Source organism: Cottoperca gobio, chromosome 20 (genome assembly GCF_900634415.1).
Source record: "Cottoperca gobio chromosome 20, fCotGob3.1, whole genome shotgun sequence".
NCBI classification, from domain to species: domain Eukaryota; kingdom Metazoa; phylum Chordata; class Actinopteri; order Perciformes; family Bovichtidae; genus Cottoperca; species Cottoperca gobio.
This window is the reverse complement of record NC_041374.1, coordinates 9,001,641-9,019,590: the sequence shown is the minus strand read 5'-3', so window position 1 is coordinate 9,019,590 and position 17,950 is coordinate 9,001,641. Positions and strand designations below refer to the sequence as shown.

At 44.2% G+C, this 17,950-nt stretch overlaps 1 protein-coding gene across 1 annotated transcript in view; it reads right to left on the bottom strand.

Moving 5' to 3' along the window:
• The window catches only part of dok6 (docking protein 6), a 48,041-nt gene extending 32,637 nt beyond the window's left edge, over window positions 1-15,404 (bottom strand). Inside the window, exon 1 of the mRNA XM_029458139.1 lies at window positions 15,004-15,404. Within this exon, the coding sequence (XP_029313999.1) occupies window positions 15,004-15,069 (66 nt within the window). The 5' untranslated portion in view covers window positions 15,070-15,404. The remainder of the gene's footprint in view (window positions 1-15,003) is intronic.
• Window positions 15,405-17,950: the final 2,546 nt, after the last annotated feature.

Genomic DNA, 17,950 nt, shown 5'->3' with positions numbered 1-17,950 from the left:
ACATTCTTACAGTGGAACAATTTGCTTTAAATCATCATTATGACAATTGCCTTCTCTTTAAACCATCCCTCATCTAAACCTCTTTATGTATTACAGCTTTAGTCAGCAATCCTTTACACACACACACACACACACACACACACCCACACACACACACACACACACCCACACACACACACACACGCACACACACACACACACACACACACACACACAGAGCAATTTCCATTAAATCCATGTACAAGGCTGAAGCGTTCGCAGACAATGACACGCAGACAAAGAAGGATTTGACTATGGCAGAATACCCTCGCCGACAAGCAAGCTGAGACCACCGTGGACAGAAAGCAACAATACAGAGCAGTGTTATGTTCTTTATGAGACTGCAGTGAGTTGTCCAGCACTGTTTGCTGAAGCCAGGCTGAATGTTAAACTGAACTAAATCCATAAATGAAGAGGAGTATGCTCTGCATGCACAGAAATCCAGTTGTAATGTGGGCAAAGCCTTATTTTTCACTTTAGTATGATGGTGCTCGTGCAAACCGGCAGCTTCCAGATGAGCAAAATTTGCATCTAGGTCAACAGGTGAGGCTGTTGGGAACATGGAAACCTCAGCAGTCACCGGCTAGCCTCTGTGGGAAGAGAATATAAAGTAAGAGGATGAAAGGAGCATGATGCAACTCAACCAATTGACTTAATTAGTGTTAGCTGACCACTTGATTATCGTATCAATAAAGACTGTGAAATCAAATGATGCACAGACCACTGCGAGATGTTCCAACAAATCCTTGCATGTTTAGCAGGATATTATGAAACGCAGAGTGTTTTCCAGGACACTTTGTGCCGTTTGTTATTTGAATTTCAACAGAAGCCCTAAAAGCAGTAATCCTCATGCATTGGTGCAGTCATTCCCCCCCGAGGATTAATTCTAAAGAGGTACTCGCTCACTGATGTTCGGGCTGCTTCTCTGATACGGTTAGCTGGGAAAGCAGTGGGCTCTGTGTCTGTAACAACTATTCCCTCACAACCAGTAAGCTGAGATTTGTGCTCCCTGGAACTAACTGGACTCCACATTTGGTCAGCAAATGAAAGAGGACGCTGGGGCATAAACACACGAAGAGAGGAAACGTGGAAGTGCACTTCTGTGTCAAAGAACGAGGTCGGATGCAGTTGGCCATATTGTTTTTGTCTCATTTCCTCCCAAAGAACACACTCCCTTGGAATAAGTGGGCTGTGATTCGGTGTCACTGTGTGTCTCAGCATGAAATCATTGAGGAATGCAATTATCACTTCGCCCAACAGACATTTCTCTGAGATGTGAGCGAACAACTGGGACATTAAGAGGGGAGTGAGGGGGAGGTGGAGGTGTGTGTGTGTGTGTGTGTGTGTATGTGTGTGTGTGTGTGTGTGTGTGTGTGTGTGTGTGTGTGTGTGCGTGTGCATGTGGTAACACCAGTTAATGTTGACCCCAATGTGTGCTCTCAACTTCAAACTTCCTTTCGTTAAAAGTCCTGATCTGATACTTAGAGTCCATTTCCCACCGGACAAAAAAACATCTGTCTTCAGTGGGAAAGGTTACAATCTGTATTCATTTACGGGACAAATGAGTCGTCTTTAGTGTTTATAAAAAACACACGTCTAAGTGAATATATAACATGTGTATTAATGTGTAACACATATAAATCATATGCTCTCCTTAAAGCCACCAGACTCCATTGACAGAAACAGTCGTTTTACTTAGTTGATCGTCGTAAAACACATTAAAACGGGACAGAAACACTTTGTTCGTCTTTAACTGTCCAACAATCAGCAACACTTTGAGACGTTGGAAGAGAAACTGAAAAGTAACCACCGTAACATTTTTACTGTTTACTAACAGACACACCGGAAAAACTGATAAAACGTACTCGTCTACTGGTGACTGAATGAATCATAAACTATTTGTACTTTTGCTGTTTAAAACGAACACACATAGACACATAAATCCTGTGGGCCCACCACTCATGGGAAAAACCGCTGGGGTCGGGTGCGCTGTCACATGGGTGGCAGTGATGGTCAGGGACCTCGACGGACCAGACCCGGGCAGCAGAGGCTGGCTCTGGGGACGTGGAACGTCACCTCTCTGTGGGGGAAGGAGCCGGAACTAGTGCGGGAGGTGGATCGCTACCAGTTGGATCTGGTGGGGCTTACCTCCACGCACAGTCTTGGCTCTGGAACCGTACTCCTGGATAGGGGTTGGACTCTATTCTTCTCCGGAGTTGCCCAAGGTGTGAGGCGTCGGGCCGGGGTGGGGATACTCACTAGTCCCCGGCTGAGCGCCGCTACGTTGGAGTTTATCCCGGTGGACGAGAGGGTCGCCTCCCTACGCCTTCGGGTTATGGGGGGGAAAACTCTGACTGTTGTTTGTGCCTATGCCCCAAACCGCAGTTCTGAGTATTCGGCCTTCTTGGAGACCCTGAATGGAGCCCTGCAGGGGGCTCCAGTAGGGGACTCCGTAGTCTTGCTGGGAGACTTCAACGCACACGTGGGAAACGATGGAGACACCTGGAGAGGCGTGATTGGGAGGAAGGGCCTCCCTGATCTAAACCCGAACGGTCGTTTGTTGTTGGACTTCTGTGCTAGCCATGGAATGGCCATAACAAACACCATGTTCGAACATAAGGATGCTCATAAGTGCACGTGGTACCAGAGCACCCTAGGCCAAAGGTCAATGATCGATTTCGTAATCGTATCATCTGACCTGAGGCCGCATGTTTTGGACACTCGGGTGAAGAGAGGGGCGGAGCTGTCGACTGATCACCATCTGGTGGTGAGTTGGATCAAGGGGTGGGGGAAGACTCTGGACAGACCTGGTAAACCCAAACGGGTAGTGCGGGTGAACTGGGAACGTCTGGAGGAAGCCCCTGTCCTGGGGATCTTTAACTCACACCTGCGGCGGAGCTTTTCAGCCATCCCTGTGGAGGTTGGGGCATTGAACCTGAGTGGGCGATGTTCAAAACCTCTATTGCTGAAGCTGCGGTGATGAGCTGTGGTCTCAAGGTCTTAGGTGCCTCAAGGGGCGGTAACCCTCGAACACCGTGGTGGACCCCGGTGGTCAGGGAAGCCGTCCGACTGAAGAAGGAGTCCTTCCGGGTTATGTTATCCGGGAGGACTCCGGAAACAGTTGCAGGGTATCGAAGGACTAGAAGGGCGGCAGCTTCTGCCGTGTCAGAGGCAAAGCAGCGGGTGTGGGAGAAGTTCGGAGAAGCTATGGAGAAGGACTTTCGGTCGGCACCAAGGTGCTTCTGGAAAACCATCCGGCACCTCAGGAGGGGGAAGCGAGGAACCATCCAAGCTGTGTACAGCAAGGGTGGGACCCTGCTGACTTCAACTGAGAAGGTTATCGGCCGGTGGAAGGAGCACTTTGAGGAACTCCTGAATCCGACTAACACGCCCTCTATGGTTGAGGCAGAGCTAGGAAGCTGATGGGGGATCATCGTCAATTTCCCTGATGGAAGTCACTGAGGTAGTCAAACAACTCCACAGTGGCAAAGCCGCAGGGGTTGATGAGATCCGTCCAGAAATGCTGAAGGCTTTGGGTGTTGAGGGGCTGTCTTGGTTGACACGCCTCGTCAACATTGCGTGGAAGTCTGGGACAGTGCCTAGAGGTTGGCAGACCGGGGTGGTGGTTCCCCTATTTAAAAAGGGGGACCAGAGAGTGTGTGCCAACTACAGGGGTATCACACTTCTCAGCCTCCCTGGTAAAGTCTACTCCAAGGTACTGGAAAGGAGGGTTCGGCCGGTAGTCGAACCTCTGATTGAAGAGGAACAATGCGGATTCCGTCCTGGTCGTGGAACAACGGACCAACTCTTCACTCTCGCAAGGATCCTGGAGGGGGCCTGGGAGTACGCCCATCCGGTCTACATGTGTTTTGTGGATCTGGAGAAGGCGTATGACCGGGTACCCCGGGTGATACTGTGGGAGGTGCTGCGGGAGTATGGGGTGAGGGGGTCACTTTTGAGGGCCATCCAATCCCTGTACGCCCAAAGCGAGAGTTGTGTCCGGATACTCGGCAGTAAGTCGGACTCGTTTCCCGTGAATGTTGGCCTCCGCCAGGGCTGCGCTTTATCACCAATCCTGTTCGTGATTTTCATGGATAGGATATCGAGGCGTAGTCGTGGAGGAGAGGGGTTGCAGTTCGGTGACCTGAGGATCTCATCGCTGCTCTTTGCAGATGATGTGGTCCTTATGGCATCATCGGTCTGTGACCTTCAACAGTCACTGGATCGGTTCGCAGCCGAGTGTGAAGCGGTTGGGATGAGGATCAGCACCTCCAAATCTGAGGCCATGGCTCTCAGCAGGAAACCGGTGGATTGCCTACTCCGGGTACGGAATGAGCCATTACCCCAAGTGAAGGAGTTCAAGTACCTCGGGGTCTTGTTTGCGAGTGAGGGGACAATGGAGCGAGAGATTGGCCGGAGAATCGGAGCAGCAGGGGCGGTATTACAGTCACTTTACCGCACCGTTGTGACGAAAAGAGAGCTGAGCCAGAAGGCAAAGCTCTCAATATACCGGTCGATCTTCGTTCCTACCCTCACCTATGGTCATGAAGGCTGGGTCATGACCGAAAGAACGAGATCACGGGTACAAGCGGCCGAAATGGGTTTTCTCAGACGGGTGGCTGGCGTCTCCCTTAGAGATAGGGTGAGAAGCTCAGCCATCCGTGAGAGACTCGGAGTAGAGCCGCTGCTCCTTTACGTTGAAAGGAGCCAGTTGAGGTGGTTCGGGCATCTAGTAAGGATGCCACCTGGGCGCCTCCCTAGGGAGGTGTTCCAGGCACGTCCAGCTGGGAGGAGACCCCGGGGAAGACCCAGGACTCGGTGGAGGGATTATATCTCCTCACTGGCCTGGGAACGCCTCAGGATCCCCCAGTCGGAGCTGGAGGATGTGGCCCGGAGAAGGGAAGATTGGGGTTCCTTACTGGAGCTGCTGCCCCCGCGACCCGATTCCGGATAAGCGGTAGACGATGGATGGATGGATGGATGGACACATAGACCCTAATTTTGGTGGAGAAATGCAATAAGATTAATGATTTTCTTCTGTTATATAACAACTTTAATAACCTCATGTTTGCAATTGTTTTATGACTCTTACGAGCCATTATTTTCTCCATTATGACCTTTAAATGATCCGCTCACTGCCAAGGCTACCATTGTGTGCTCCATTTCCCTTGGCAGACCGTATCCAAAATGCATTCCCTGAACAATAATTCTTGGGGAAATATTAAAAGCTGTAGAAATAGAAAGGGGATCAGATCGCCTTGGCCTACACTCGAGGTCATTTCGGCTCATTAGAATGAGAGCGAGTTTAAAAAAGCTTGCGGCTTTGCGTGAGAGAGTCAGCTGCGTTTGATGAGAGCTGGGCAGGTAGCACACTGTCACTCAGTGAGCGGTAAACTGTCACCTCCTTACTATTAAAAGATGTCCCCTGAGAAGAGAGCGGGAGGACAGCGGAGCGCAAACTCCAAACAAACAGCTCCCACACAGTCGGGGGACATGAACGAGCTGGTTTTATTCCCCCACTTACACAAGGTCAAGGTCTTTTTTTAACAACACATTAATAATACAGAGCGAGACAATTAGTGTTGTATAAAAAAAGCCTTGTTTACCCAACAGCTACAGCTAATTTACAATAACTCAACAAGGCTATTTGCTCGCATTTGAAGCAGATCAGGTGTAATATTTCATTATTTTCTTAGCAAGGCCGTAATAATGTTTACCTATGCGCCGCACTGAGTAAATTAAGAACACGACAAGCCCCTTAACACACACAGACACACAGCTGAGGCTATCTTTGGCTGCACACTGTACTGAATGTGCTTGGCAAGCAGGTTGATGAAAGGTAACAGCAGGATCGTGATTCAAATATAAAAAGGAAGGTGGGACCGCTTTCCTTCTTCCAAGAATAACTTCATCTGGTGTGAGACGCGTTTTACTCGTGGTAGACTGATACTGACTATTTATTAAGTGTTTCACTGAGCCATCAGCAGGGAAGGCCTCGACACTAACATTAGTTATGTTTTCTTTATTTATGCACGTTTACAAATGTTGTCTCTCAGAAACAAGCTAACTAATGTTTACTTTTATTATGACCTGTGGACATTTATTTAGTTGATACATTTTTGCACTGCAGGCGAACAGACAAAGCTGACTTTAACAGTGTTTAGTAAAAGTTTAGCAATGTTGTATTTTATCAGAAGCAAAAAACAACAATATATCTGTATTACTTATCGTCCGCTCTCCATATATGGGCATATGTCACTTAAAACCCATATTGTTCGACCACTAATATTTACAAATATGATTGTCAAATATGACTTTTCATCTGATTTTATAGAATTTCTATGGATTTTATCTCACGTGACACATGAAAACACCTGTGCATGTACACATAGACAGATACACACAACTGCAATACCCAAATACTGTATACACACACACACACACACACACACACACACACACACACACACACACACGCACACGCACAAGTACGCACACGCACACACACACAGAGTGAAAGCGAGCTTAGCTGCAGCGTGTAGCCCCGAGGGCCGGTCTGTTGATTAATGAGGGGAGGAAGGCGAGGAGAGGAGGATGAAGCACAAGTGTTAATGGAGCTATGATAGATTCCTCTCGGTGTTTTATAGGTGAGTCTCCAGTGTATTTGCACAACGTAGCAAATAATACAGTCGCACGTAAAACTGTAAAGCCTGGTGGGAGGTGAGATCTGTGTCCGACAAAATATATTCACCTTTCAACATCGCACACAGCTGACATTATTAAAGGAATTCATTTAGCTGTGAGGGAACATTAGGAGTTTTAGAATCAATTTCAAAATTAATTTCACCAACTGATTGAAAACATCCAACGTGTTCCTTACTGTGACGTCGCTGGAATCGAATATTTAACAGATTGAACCAATATTCTGAGACAGTTCAGTGTCAGAGAAGCAGTGACACCCCCTCACAGATGGTATTAAAACAGACGTAAAGAGAAAGTATGTCCTGTGTTTGATATAATAAGTGTTAATATGATGATAGCTGAAGAAATGTTTTTCCTTCTCGTCCGCCTGCAGTTCAAAACTGTTCACAACAAAACTACATGTAGGTTTAAGAAAGATCGTGGTTTAAGTTACAATAAGAACTTTTGTTACGTAACTTATGCACGTGCTGTCAGTCCCCCCTGACCGCCACCCTTTAAGTTACCAAGTGTTGGGCTATCGAAAGCTAAATTAACCAAAACTAAAATATTGATAAAGTTACTTTAAATAGTGAGCTCTGTTATGATCTCTACACTTAAAATACAAAGTGGAACTAAGATTTAAATGCGGGTCTGCAGGGCTTGCAAAGATTAAATAGCCATGAAGAGAGTCCTTCTCCCATCAAGCTGTGACTTCTCCCCCAATGGGATTAGAGAACTTTGCACTTTACAAAGCAGCTCATCAGAAAACATTGGGAACACAACGCTGTTGTGGACAGCTCCAGCTTGATGTGACATGTGTTTGTGTTTCAGGCGGAGACAGAAGCAAGACAGCGAGAGAGAGAGAGAGAAAAGAAACGTGTGGGATTGAAAAAAGAGTCGTGTCTGGACTGAGTGTTGAAGCACCGGGCGTTATTAGAAACCTTCTTTACCAACACTAACGGACACTACGATCTGCTAACATCTGTCCCTGTTCACGGCAAAAAGCTTTTTTTGATAATTAGGAACAACGGGAATCAATGATGTGAAATGTTCAAGTGATGTCCGGGAAGAGATTTATTTATGAAAGCGACTTTATAATAGAGGCACATTTTTCACCATGAATAACGACGGTTGGGCTGTTGTTCCCACATCCTGCTCGAGATGCAATTCATTAGGGCCAATAAGAGCTGGTCATTTGTCTTCAGGTCTTTGTCTGATGGAGGAAGCTGATGAAAACCAAAGGAAATGAGCACACGATGTATAGCCCTGCATATCTGTGAATTAATGCAGCGAATCCAAAGACATCTATCACAAGCGGAGCTGAAAGTAGGCTCCGTGCACCCACAAAGCACAAATACAATCATAAACAAGGCTTATTAAAAATCCTCTTTCTGCAACTCTTTCTATTTCTATTTGTGAATCCAAAGTGCAGAACACGGATAATTGTGGGATGTAGAATCTAGTGATTTGTTAATTGATCTGAATATCTAAGCTCAGTCATATGTATCCATGTTGTTTAAAGGTCTAACATATGTGCCTGCGTCTACGCTCCACTGACGAGCACAGCTCCTGGGGTGAGAAACCTCCTGACATGCACCATCCTGCACGTCAGTGAATGTATGGAAGTGGCAAGATCCCATCTTAAATGGCTGTGCCATCTTGGACAATAGACACATTGTTCTCCGCTTCTTTGCGTCGGCTTTGGTGGGTGCTTGTGCGCCAACAAGGGGGGGGGGGACATACCCACACACCATCACAATACACGCCATCCACTTAAAGACCATGAACACAAATACCCACTTGTGAGACAAAAACAGCCGAGTGAGACAAAAGAGCGATAAAACAGTTAATAACTGTTTGGAGATGTGAGCAGAGCACCGCCGGGTCCAACACAGCACTTAAAGAGCAATAACTCTTAATTTTCTGCTTGTATTTAATGGCTAGAAAATGCTTTATTTGCATTAATGTCTTTATCGGTGTAAACTGCACGCTTAGCTTCAGACTCGAGTATTAAAAGTCTCCAAAAATGTTTATTATTTCTTGGAAAGCAAAGTTTCTAAATTGTTGTTTTGTCCAACCGACACGATTCAAGTTTTAGATCGATTGCTCTAAATAGAAAAATTCTTTAATTGCACTTAATTTCTTCTCCAATAGAGTAACAATAGGAAGATGCATGAGTCTCACAGAGGCCACAGAGGCTGCTGGGACTATTACACCGACTCATTGATGTCACAGCAGATTACAAACCTTTCTTAGTGTCAGATTTTGCTGTTTGGTGTGACGAGACTCTGCAGCAGCAGCAGCAGCAGCAGCAGCAGCAGCAGCAGCAGCAGCAGCAGCAGCAGCAGCAGCAGCAGCAGCAGCAGCAGCAGCACTGTTGTTCACATTACACTTCCCTCAAACCTTCCTGCACGACTGAGAGGCAAAGTTCCAATAAGTTCCAAGCTACAGTAGTTTTTATTTGTTTTTCAGTCCTTAAATTACAGACGGTTATTTGCCCCAAAACAAATTGTATCCATTCCCAAGATTGTGAAATGGTTCTCTCGTTAAAAAAAGAAAAGTAATTTTAAGACCCTAAATCACTTCTGTATCTATAAACAGGAGAGTTACACGTCTTTGTGCAAATGATATCCTTGTGTTTGGATGATAAATAACTTAAACTCTCCGTCTGCAGCCTCGGTTATTGCTTTACTGATTATTTGTTGACATCCACACTTTTGGCTGATTGTATTTCCGCTCCTTCTCATTCCGGACCAGACATAATGCATTTTTAATGTTTGTTCTGCTTTGACATTTCTGGTCTGACCAAGACGCTCTCGTCACCGCACTTTGAAAGTACAACTTTGTCCTTTCAATTTGACTCTTTCTGTTATGAACTGCAGTACATCATATATATATCATATTCATCTTTTTTAAGAAGTTAGTTTATTGCTTTTCATTTCATTTGGGGTTTGAATGTGAGACCAACTGTGCAGCACGATGAAGCATTAACAGCGCCGCACAATCTTAAACATTTATTCCAGCTCGACGGGAATTTGGGGATTTATTACTATTATTATTACTATTGTGCACAAAAACAAAATGTGGGAAAATATGTCATCATATTTAAAGCTGCTATAACCTATGTTTTTATATATAAAAATAGAACATATATTCTGTATATAAATGAGCTACATATGTATTTAATAAAAACAAACTAAATACAAAAATTTAATCTAAAACTTTCTGAAAAGCTGAAACTAAACTTAAAGACAAACAAACTGAAAACGGATTTAAACAAAGCAATGAAGTAAAAAAGTAAAAGCAAGTGCACAGTTTATTTCCATATATTTTGCAGACAATGACACTATGAGAGTTGTGAGCGTGAACCAAAATATTAAAATGACAGGCCATAAAACTAACATCTGTAATGCAACTACAATCTTCTGGAGCTAATCTTACTGCACATGGGATTGTATGCAACAGAAGTTAATGTTGTGTTTAATGCAGGGACTATTTATCTTGGTGAAAACTGTAGTAACACGGTGGGAAATGAATTTGAACAAGAAGTGTGAAGTCTGTGTGTGAAGTGCGCTGCGTTATCTTAACGTATTACATATTTCACCTCTGGGCTGACATCGCTACACGCTCCTTTGAAGTGCCAAAAACATGTTTGTGAATGGAGAGCCTGAATGGCAGACAGACTCACCTGCAGCAAACTGAAATTGATCATTTTTGTTAAAGCTTGAAGAGAAGTTGGACAGACGAGGGCAAAATATTCAACAGCTGACCTTTTGTATTTACCACCGCGACGCTTAACCTGGGAACATGTGCCTGGTCTGAGAGCGACACTGAAATGACTCAAAGGTCAAGTTATTCAACTGATCAAGAGGAGTCGGTCGCACTGAAACGGCTCTGAGCGGGGAAGCAGAGCTGATGGGAGACGGCAGGATCACCACGGACAGATTTGAGCTTTTTCTCACACTTGTTTTTGGCACTTGTCAGCATTTCGTTTGTCTTCATGTAGTAAAAAAGAAAAATACTGTATGGTACGAAGCCACAGGATTAAAATTAATTGAGAATCCACACACTGTTCTCTGGCTGCAGATTGTTTACTTGTTTGTCGGGTGCATGTGTGTGCCAATTCTTCAACGTTGAACCAAGCCGCTCCGTGTGTGTGTGCGTGCCTGCCTTTGGATTGTGTCGGGGGGGGGGGGGGGGGGGAGAGGCTGTTGGGGTTATGGAGGGTGCAGTGTGGGGTGATGAATAGGATGCTTTTGTGCTCAGTCTCTCAGCTGTCTGCAAACCAGCGAAGGAGAGAACGGTGAGAGAGAAAAGGGGGGGATGAGGTGAGGGAGATAAAGGGGACGAAAACAGGAGGGGAGGAGATGAGAGAGACTCTGTGAAGTGCGAGGAGTACAGGTGAGACGTGAGGTGAGAAAATGGGGGGAGAGGTGAGGAAGAGGAGGGGGATGTGAGAAAGAAGAGAGAGAGACTACTTGTGCATTCAAGAACACTGCACCGTTGTCTCTCCAGCCAACAAAGAGACAAAGAAGTTGGCTAATGTTGGAAATCATTGCAATTCATGTCAGTGGAAAAGAAAACAAATGTCTGAGGAAAGAGAAAGTGAGGAGAAAGTGCAGAACGCAGACCTGACCTCATGGCCTCAACCTTCACACATGATGGGCTTTGGAAACGAGCCAATCATATTGACAGATGCTGATGAGTTTGACCAAAGCTGCTGGTGTGTAGGTGTGCGGCCACTTTAATATCGCATAAAGAAAACCATTCGACTGTGCTACTTTCTAATCAAAAATAATGTGGAATATATTTTAAATGGCACCGCATTACAATGGAGAGCCGGGGCGGGAGCATTAGAAGGTCATCTGTGATGCAAAGTCTTGATATGTGATATTTGAGAGACCTTTAAAGCACTAAAGAAAAAGGTTTAAGAAAAAGTATCACATGATGTGGAAACAGCCAGGACCTTTCTGGCCTAAGACTCCAGCTGAGACGCTGCATCCTGACAGGGAGGGCTGCATTCCAGACAACTCATGTACAACAATGTACGACCTCCGGCGAGAAAAAGTACGACATTTGAAGTCGGACTTCCTTGCAAACTTGGGGCAAAACCATCCACCCGACTTCAGGAAGAAGCAGTTGTAAAGTAAAGCACATCAAATAGTACAACATGTTCTCCTGCTTGATGTCCAAAGATGGCGCCGGCTGGTTCTATCTTCTCTGCACAAGTTATTCGAGAAAATGTTAAAAGACTGCACTGCGGGTGGACACTTGTCAAAGACTGTTTGTCACAGTCATGTCAAACCGTGTGTTTTGATTACGTTTGGCGTCGTGCACCTGGAACGCTCTGGTTAAATTGGACCTCAGAGTTGTCTGGAAAGCAGTTTTAGTGCTTTTTTTCCTTTACCAACTGAAATGTGTCTGCAGCTCTGAACATCAGAAAGTGTCTGAACACTGAACACTTTCAGCCCTCGCCATATGATGGACCATCGCATGCATTTTAGTGATGAGGAATCCTAAAAAGCAAAGCGGCCTTTGCATAAATCTGAGTCTGAAGAGCTTTCAGTTTCCTGATTGTTTTTCGTACCATAATAGAAAACAAAGCTTTTGATTCTAAAGCTTTTTCTTCTACTATTGAAACTGAAGACTGTTGATAGACAAAGTGATTTAAAGAAATTGTGACAGTAAAAAACTGATTCTTTCAATATTTTCATGCATTTAACAAAGCAAACAATGAATCCAGTTGCAGCTCGACTGGCTTCAGATGTTTGGTCGGACCGGTTCACTCCTTTAAAGGAAATAGTTTGTCCTTTGAATCAGAATCGTTTGATTCAGGCAACATGTTTATACTTTAAACATCCAAGAACTTTGTTCTGTAATAGGATAATAAATAGGAATCTTTTAGAAATAAATCTTATATTTCTGAAAGTAAGTTGTTGAAAAGACGTCGTGGTACTGCAACATTTTGAACTCCAGCTCTCGCCACATGATGACCATTGGATGCAGGTTTCAGCACATCGGCTGCATGTCAGTGACGAGGAATCCTAAAAAGCAAAGCGGCATGTGCATAAATCTGAGTGTGTGTATGTACACAGCAATGCTTCTGCTCTGACTCTCTGCTCAGCATACCAAGTGTCTCTTCACAGCCATAAACATTATTGAGCTGTTGAGTCAAAAGATAAAATCAAATAAATATGATGTTTGAGATCATGCAGCAAAATAACTCACAACTCTAAATACCATCCCCTCCACGCAGATGTATATTCCTTCATTCAGCCCACGCATGTGTACAAAAACACTGGAATTAAGCCATTTAGCAGCGATAAATAAAGCTGAGAGGAGATGGCGTACAGATACCTTTCTCTGATTCAGAGGGAGAATCTGGAATAACTAACCCTAGCGTGGACCGATGAATACTTTGTGTCTACCCACACCGGGGTCCTCTGAGGCCAGCGCAGCATGGCTGTTCTCTGATGAAACAGCAGCGAGCGGTGGAGGGCTGAGGGAGTGGGCGACCAGGACACAAACAGCAGGATGAGATGTGGAGCTGGCAGAGATAAAGCATCCATACCTCGAGCACAGCCAGCGCAGCGTGCTTCCACACTTGCTTTGCAAAGTCATACACACGCTGTAGGGCAGGGCGATGTGGAGAAAATCAAATATCACCATATCTTTGACTAAATACCTTAAAATCTACATTGTAGAGTTGGTGCTTTCACTAAATATGTGTATTATTAACAGTCTGGTGAGTTCAGAACATGCCATACGTTTCCTGTGATGCAGCTTTAAAACCAGGGAAAGCGGCCCCTTTTTATGAATGCATCTAGCTAACAGCATATCTATGCAAGAAGTAAATAAACCCTGCAAACTGTATGCGAGCTAACGTGCATGCTAACAACAACGAATCTTTCATTTGTGATATCAAGCTTGTGTTTAAGGGCAGTAAAGGTGTCTCTTCCTCAACCACGATTACTCCTAAAGAGCAATCAAAGAAAGCCACAATGGCTGCAAACAATAGTAGAATAATGGCACTGAAGCCAGGTGATGATGTGAGGAGGCAGACATCATTAGCCTCCATCATCACACTTCATCAGAGGAGAGGGAGTGTTGCCCGCTCTGTTGGCGTAATGAGCCGGAAGCATGAACAAAAGCAGATGGCTTTATGAGTCAGACAATAAGGCGCTCATAATTGAATATATATCATTCATTTCAATTGAAGCAGTGGAGCCGTTCTGCTGTACCTCAATGAAACACATTATCAAGGCGTGTTGAGGCGCTGCCATCACAACGGATTCAATGACACTTTACAATACTGGGAATAATTCATAAAGAGGAGTACAGTAAGGCTGAAGACAATGTGAGGAGTGATTAACGTCTTCCCCAGTGTTCCTGTTAGGTATTTCATTATTGATTAATCTGCTGATTCTTTTCTAGATGAATGGTTTGGTCTATAAAATGTCAGAAAATAGTGAAATATATCACAATTTCCCAAATTCTTTACATGTCTCTATTGTCAATCAAACACCCAAAGATATTCACTTTAATTTAAAACACAGAAAAGCAGCGAATCTCCATATTTGAGACATTTTTTGCACAAAATGTTTCGATTAATCGATTATCAAAATAGTTGGCGGATATTTTTCTGTCAATCCACTAATCACTGCAGCTCTTCAATTATGTTTTACTAGAATCCATAAAGCACAGTTTTAATTAGCACCATGATAAAGACACTTATAGCCTGTGGTGATCAAGTGTAAGTGACCTTATTAGATATAATTATAGGGTTTTAATGTCTGTCATAATACTTTTACAGAGTACCTCAGTTAGCTTTTTATTATAACATGTGTGTTGCCTTATGGGCATTTTAGCATCCTTCCTCCTGTATACATGCAGTCCTGTTATCTGTCTGAAACAACTACAGCCTAAACTTTCACATTGTAAATAAAGTTAAAGGCTAGAAACTGAGAATTAAGGAGGGAAATGGAATTTACACCCACATGACACCAGCTGTCAGCCTGTCCATCATGTAGACTTGGCCTCAGTTTGTGCAGAAGTATGTTTTTGCACAATGCACTGAGGGGAACTTGGCCGCTGTTCGTGCTGCACTAATCTGTTGTTCCTCTTGAAGAGCTCGCAGCAGGACGGCTGCCTATGGAGCAATTAAAGCCTCTTTCTTAATCCAGACGCCGCTGATGTTAAAAGACCGCAAACAACTGGAAGTCTTCCTCCTCCTCCTCCTCCTCCTCCTGCAACGCGCTACACAGCAAGTGCAACAGTACTCACCCCCAGCTTCTTACTCCGTATCCTCACGTATCCCTGTTTGACTATGTCGTTGAAGTTGGAAGCCATGGTGAGGGGAAGCGGGTAGCTTCCTGCCCGAGGGGGGAATAAAACAAAGTAATCTCTGTTGTTGTGTGTGCAGCGATGAGGTGTTTACTTGAGGGTCGGTCGGGGAGACATCCAGCAGCAGGAGAGCGGGCGGTGGGCAACCTGCTCCTGTGTCAGCGCTCAGGCTGCCCGGCTTCAGCGGCGCGATCCATCCGCGAGAGCAGGGAGATACCATTCGTCAGCTGATCCACCGGAGCCGGAGAGGAGAGCAGGAGGAGAGCGCGAGGAGGCGCGCTTCCTGGACCACACCATCCCGAAACAGTGAGGGGGGTGGGGGATAAAGAACTGCTGCGGAGGGAAGTCAAGAGGAGCTTCAACTCAAGGCGAATAACCATTAGTGATTTATTTTATTTAGGTTGTCAGATACAGAAACAAAAGTCCAAACATGTTAAAGCATATTTCCAACATGTTAAAAACAAAACAAAGCAGAAGATATTCAACATAAAAGACGAAGCAAAAAAAAATCCTGAAAAACACGTCATCACAATTTAAGAAAACATAACTCCCATATCAAAAAACAAAGCCTGCTAAAAATAAAAATGTCATTATATATTTCATTATACATCTACAAAAGAATATTACTATAGTGCCACATGTCACAGAAAATATTTAAGTTGACTGAGTTCAATGTGTAAGATCTGCCAGAACTCACATAAAAAATTAACTAACATTATGAGCAGAATGTGAAGAGGTGACAGTGTTGATGTTAAAGACGTCTGTGTGTTGCAGAGATATCTACTGATGTTAGCATGCTAACAGCTAGCTGCGCTCCGTCCTGTCTGTAATACCACGTGTTCCTCTAGAGGTGATAGTGAGTCACTGTAGCTGCAGTTAGGGCTCGTCAATATTGATGATTTGTTTTGGGTAAATCCGAAGTGGCAGAAATGAGAAAACGACTCGCATCCTCGCCACTTTTTCACCGTAGATGGGAGGCTGCTTCGCCGGGAGTACGCCGGAGTACGCCGGGAGTACGCCGGTTGAGAGACGGATCGTCCGTTAGCAGCGAGCAGATAGCACTGATTCAGACGACTCCTGTATCTGCCGTTACAGGTTAGATCCCGGTGCTGTGACTCCTGGTGCAGGGATATCTGCCGGCCGAATCCGAGCCGCCGGAGCCGCTGCATGCTCCTCTCCCGGGAAGCAGTACTATGTCGGTGCGTAAGATGAAACAAAAACACGAGTCGTTTCCTCGTCTCTGCTGCCCGGACAACATACAAACTATCAAGGCAGGCAGGCAGGCAGGCTAAATATAACAACACTAGAAGAGAGAGCGATATAGCTGTCGAATACAATACACAATATAAAGAATACATTAGAATACTTTCATACTTAGAATACTATAAACATGACAAACTGCTACAACTAAACAGGTTAACAAACTATAGTTTTGATGAATTTAAATTGTATGCACCCAGTTTAGAGGAGAAATGCTGCGCCCTATTTCTGTGGAGCAGGTGGCCTAGAATCACACGTTGAACCTTTAAACTCAGAATAACTCAAACAGCAGCAACATATTTTACACGTGTCCCTAATCCTCTTCCGTAGTAAGTCTGTTACCATGCTCTTTATAAAAAGTCCTAACCTGACATCCATAAGCCCCTCTTATATTTTAAGACTTGATGGATTTCAACGACATGGCACAGCTTCTGTCTACGAAACTCTGTGATTGGTTGATTGGAAAGTCCATTAGTTTTAAATAGTATATATTATATAAATGATACCGTAGTGTTAGCACGAGGCTACGTTGTGTTACTTTCTATCTCTACTATCACAGTGACAGTTTCATTGTAAAACGCAGCCTATTTAATCACTCTGGTTTATTTTATAGCTAAAACAGATTAATTAACAAATCAATTAATAGATTAATAAAGCAACACATAATATTGGCAACTATTTATTTTGAATTATCAGGCAAAATATCAAATATTGATGCTTTCAGCTCCTTATGATATGAAACCGTGATTTTTAAACCGTTCTCTCACATTTTACAGACTAAAGATTTAAGACTATTAGTGAAATAGACGTATCAATAATGAAAATAAATGAGCATTAATATCTTTAGACACTATAGGTTGTGACTGTAAATCGAGTGGACAAGAACTTTTATTTTGGAGTCAAACCTGAGCAGCTTTTTACAGCACAGGCCAGGATTCTAAGTTCAGGCTCTTGTGGTCATTCATCATTCTGATCACTGAAATAATGAGCAAGTGCTCAAGGTCAAGATCAAGGTGCTGCTCTTGATCATTTGTAACCCCTCCCTCCCACACACACACACACACACACACACACACACACACACACACACACACACACACACACACACACACATACACATACACACACACAAACACACAATATGTTCAAAGAGAATCATTTACAACAGACTTATTTACCTTTCGGTCATTATTACCTGTCTTAGTATAAACATCATTTACATATTTCTCACCATGACAACCCGCTAATAAGTAAATACAATTTGGGATTGCCAGTGTGTGAGCTCCATGTTTGTCATTATAAAGTGTCCATGAATGAATGTTGTTGAATAATAAAAGCAGATTGTCCAGTAACGTACAAAGCTTCCGCCTGCAGCTCGTACGTTGTAGATACAAAGCTGCAGATTGGCAATCAAAAAGCTCTGAAAATAAAAAGCACAGAAACAAATTTTGATCCTGCCAAAGCTATAATCCTGATCGGGATGTAGTGAGAGGCGTAGCTTCCGGTTGTGCAATCGCATAGAAATCCTCTGCATCAGGGAGCAGATGGCTCAGGTATATTGATATGAGGCGCTGCCATTACTTATGTTGATTAAAATGTGCAGAAGACAGAAGGCTTATGTAACAGA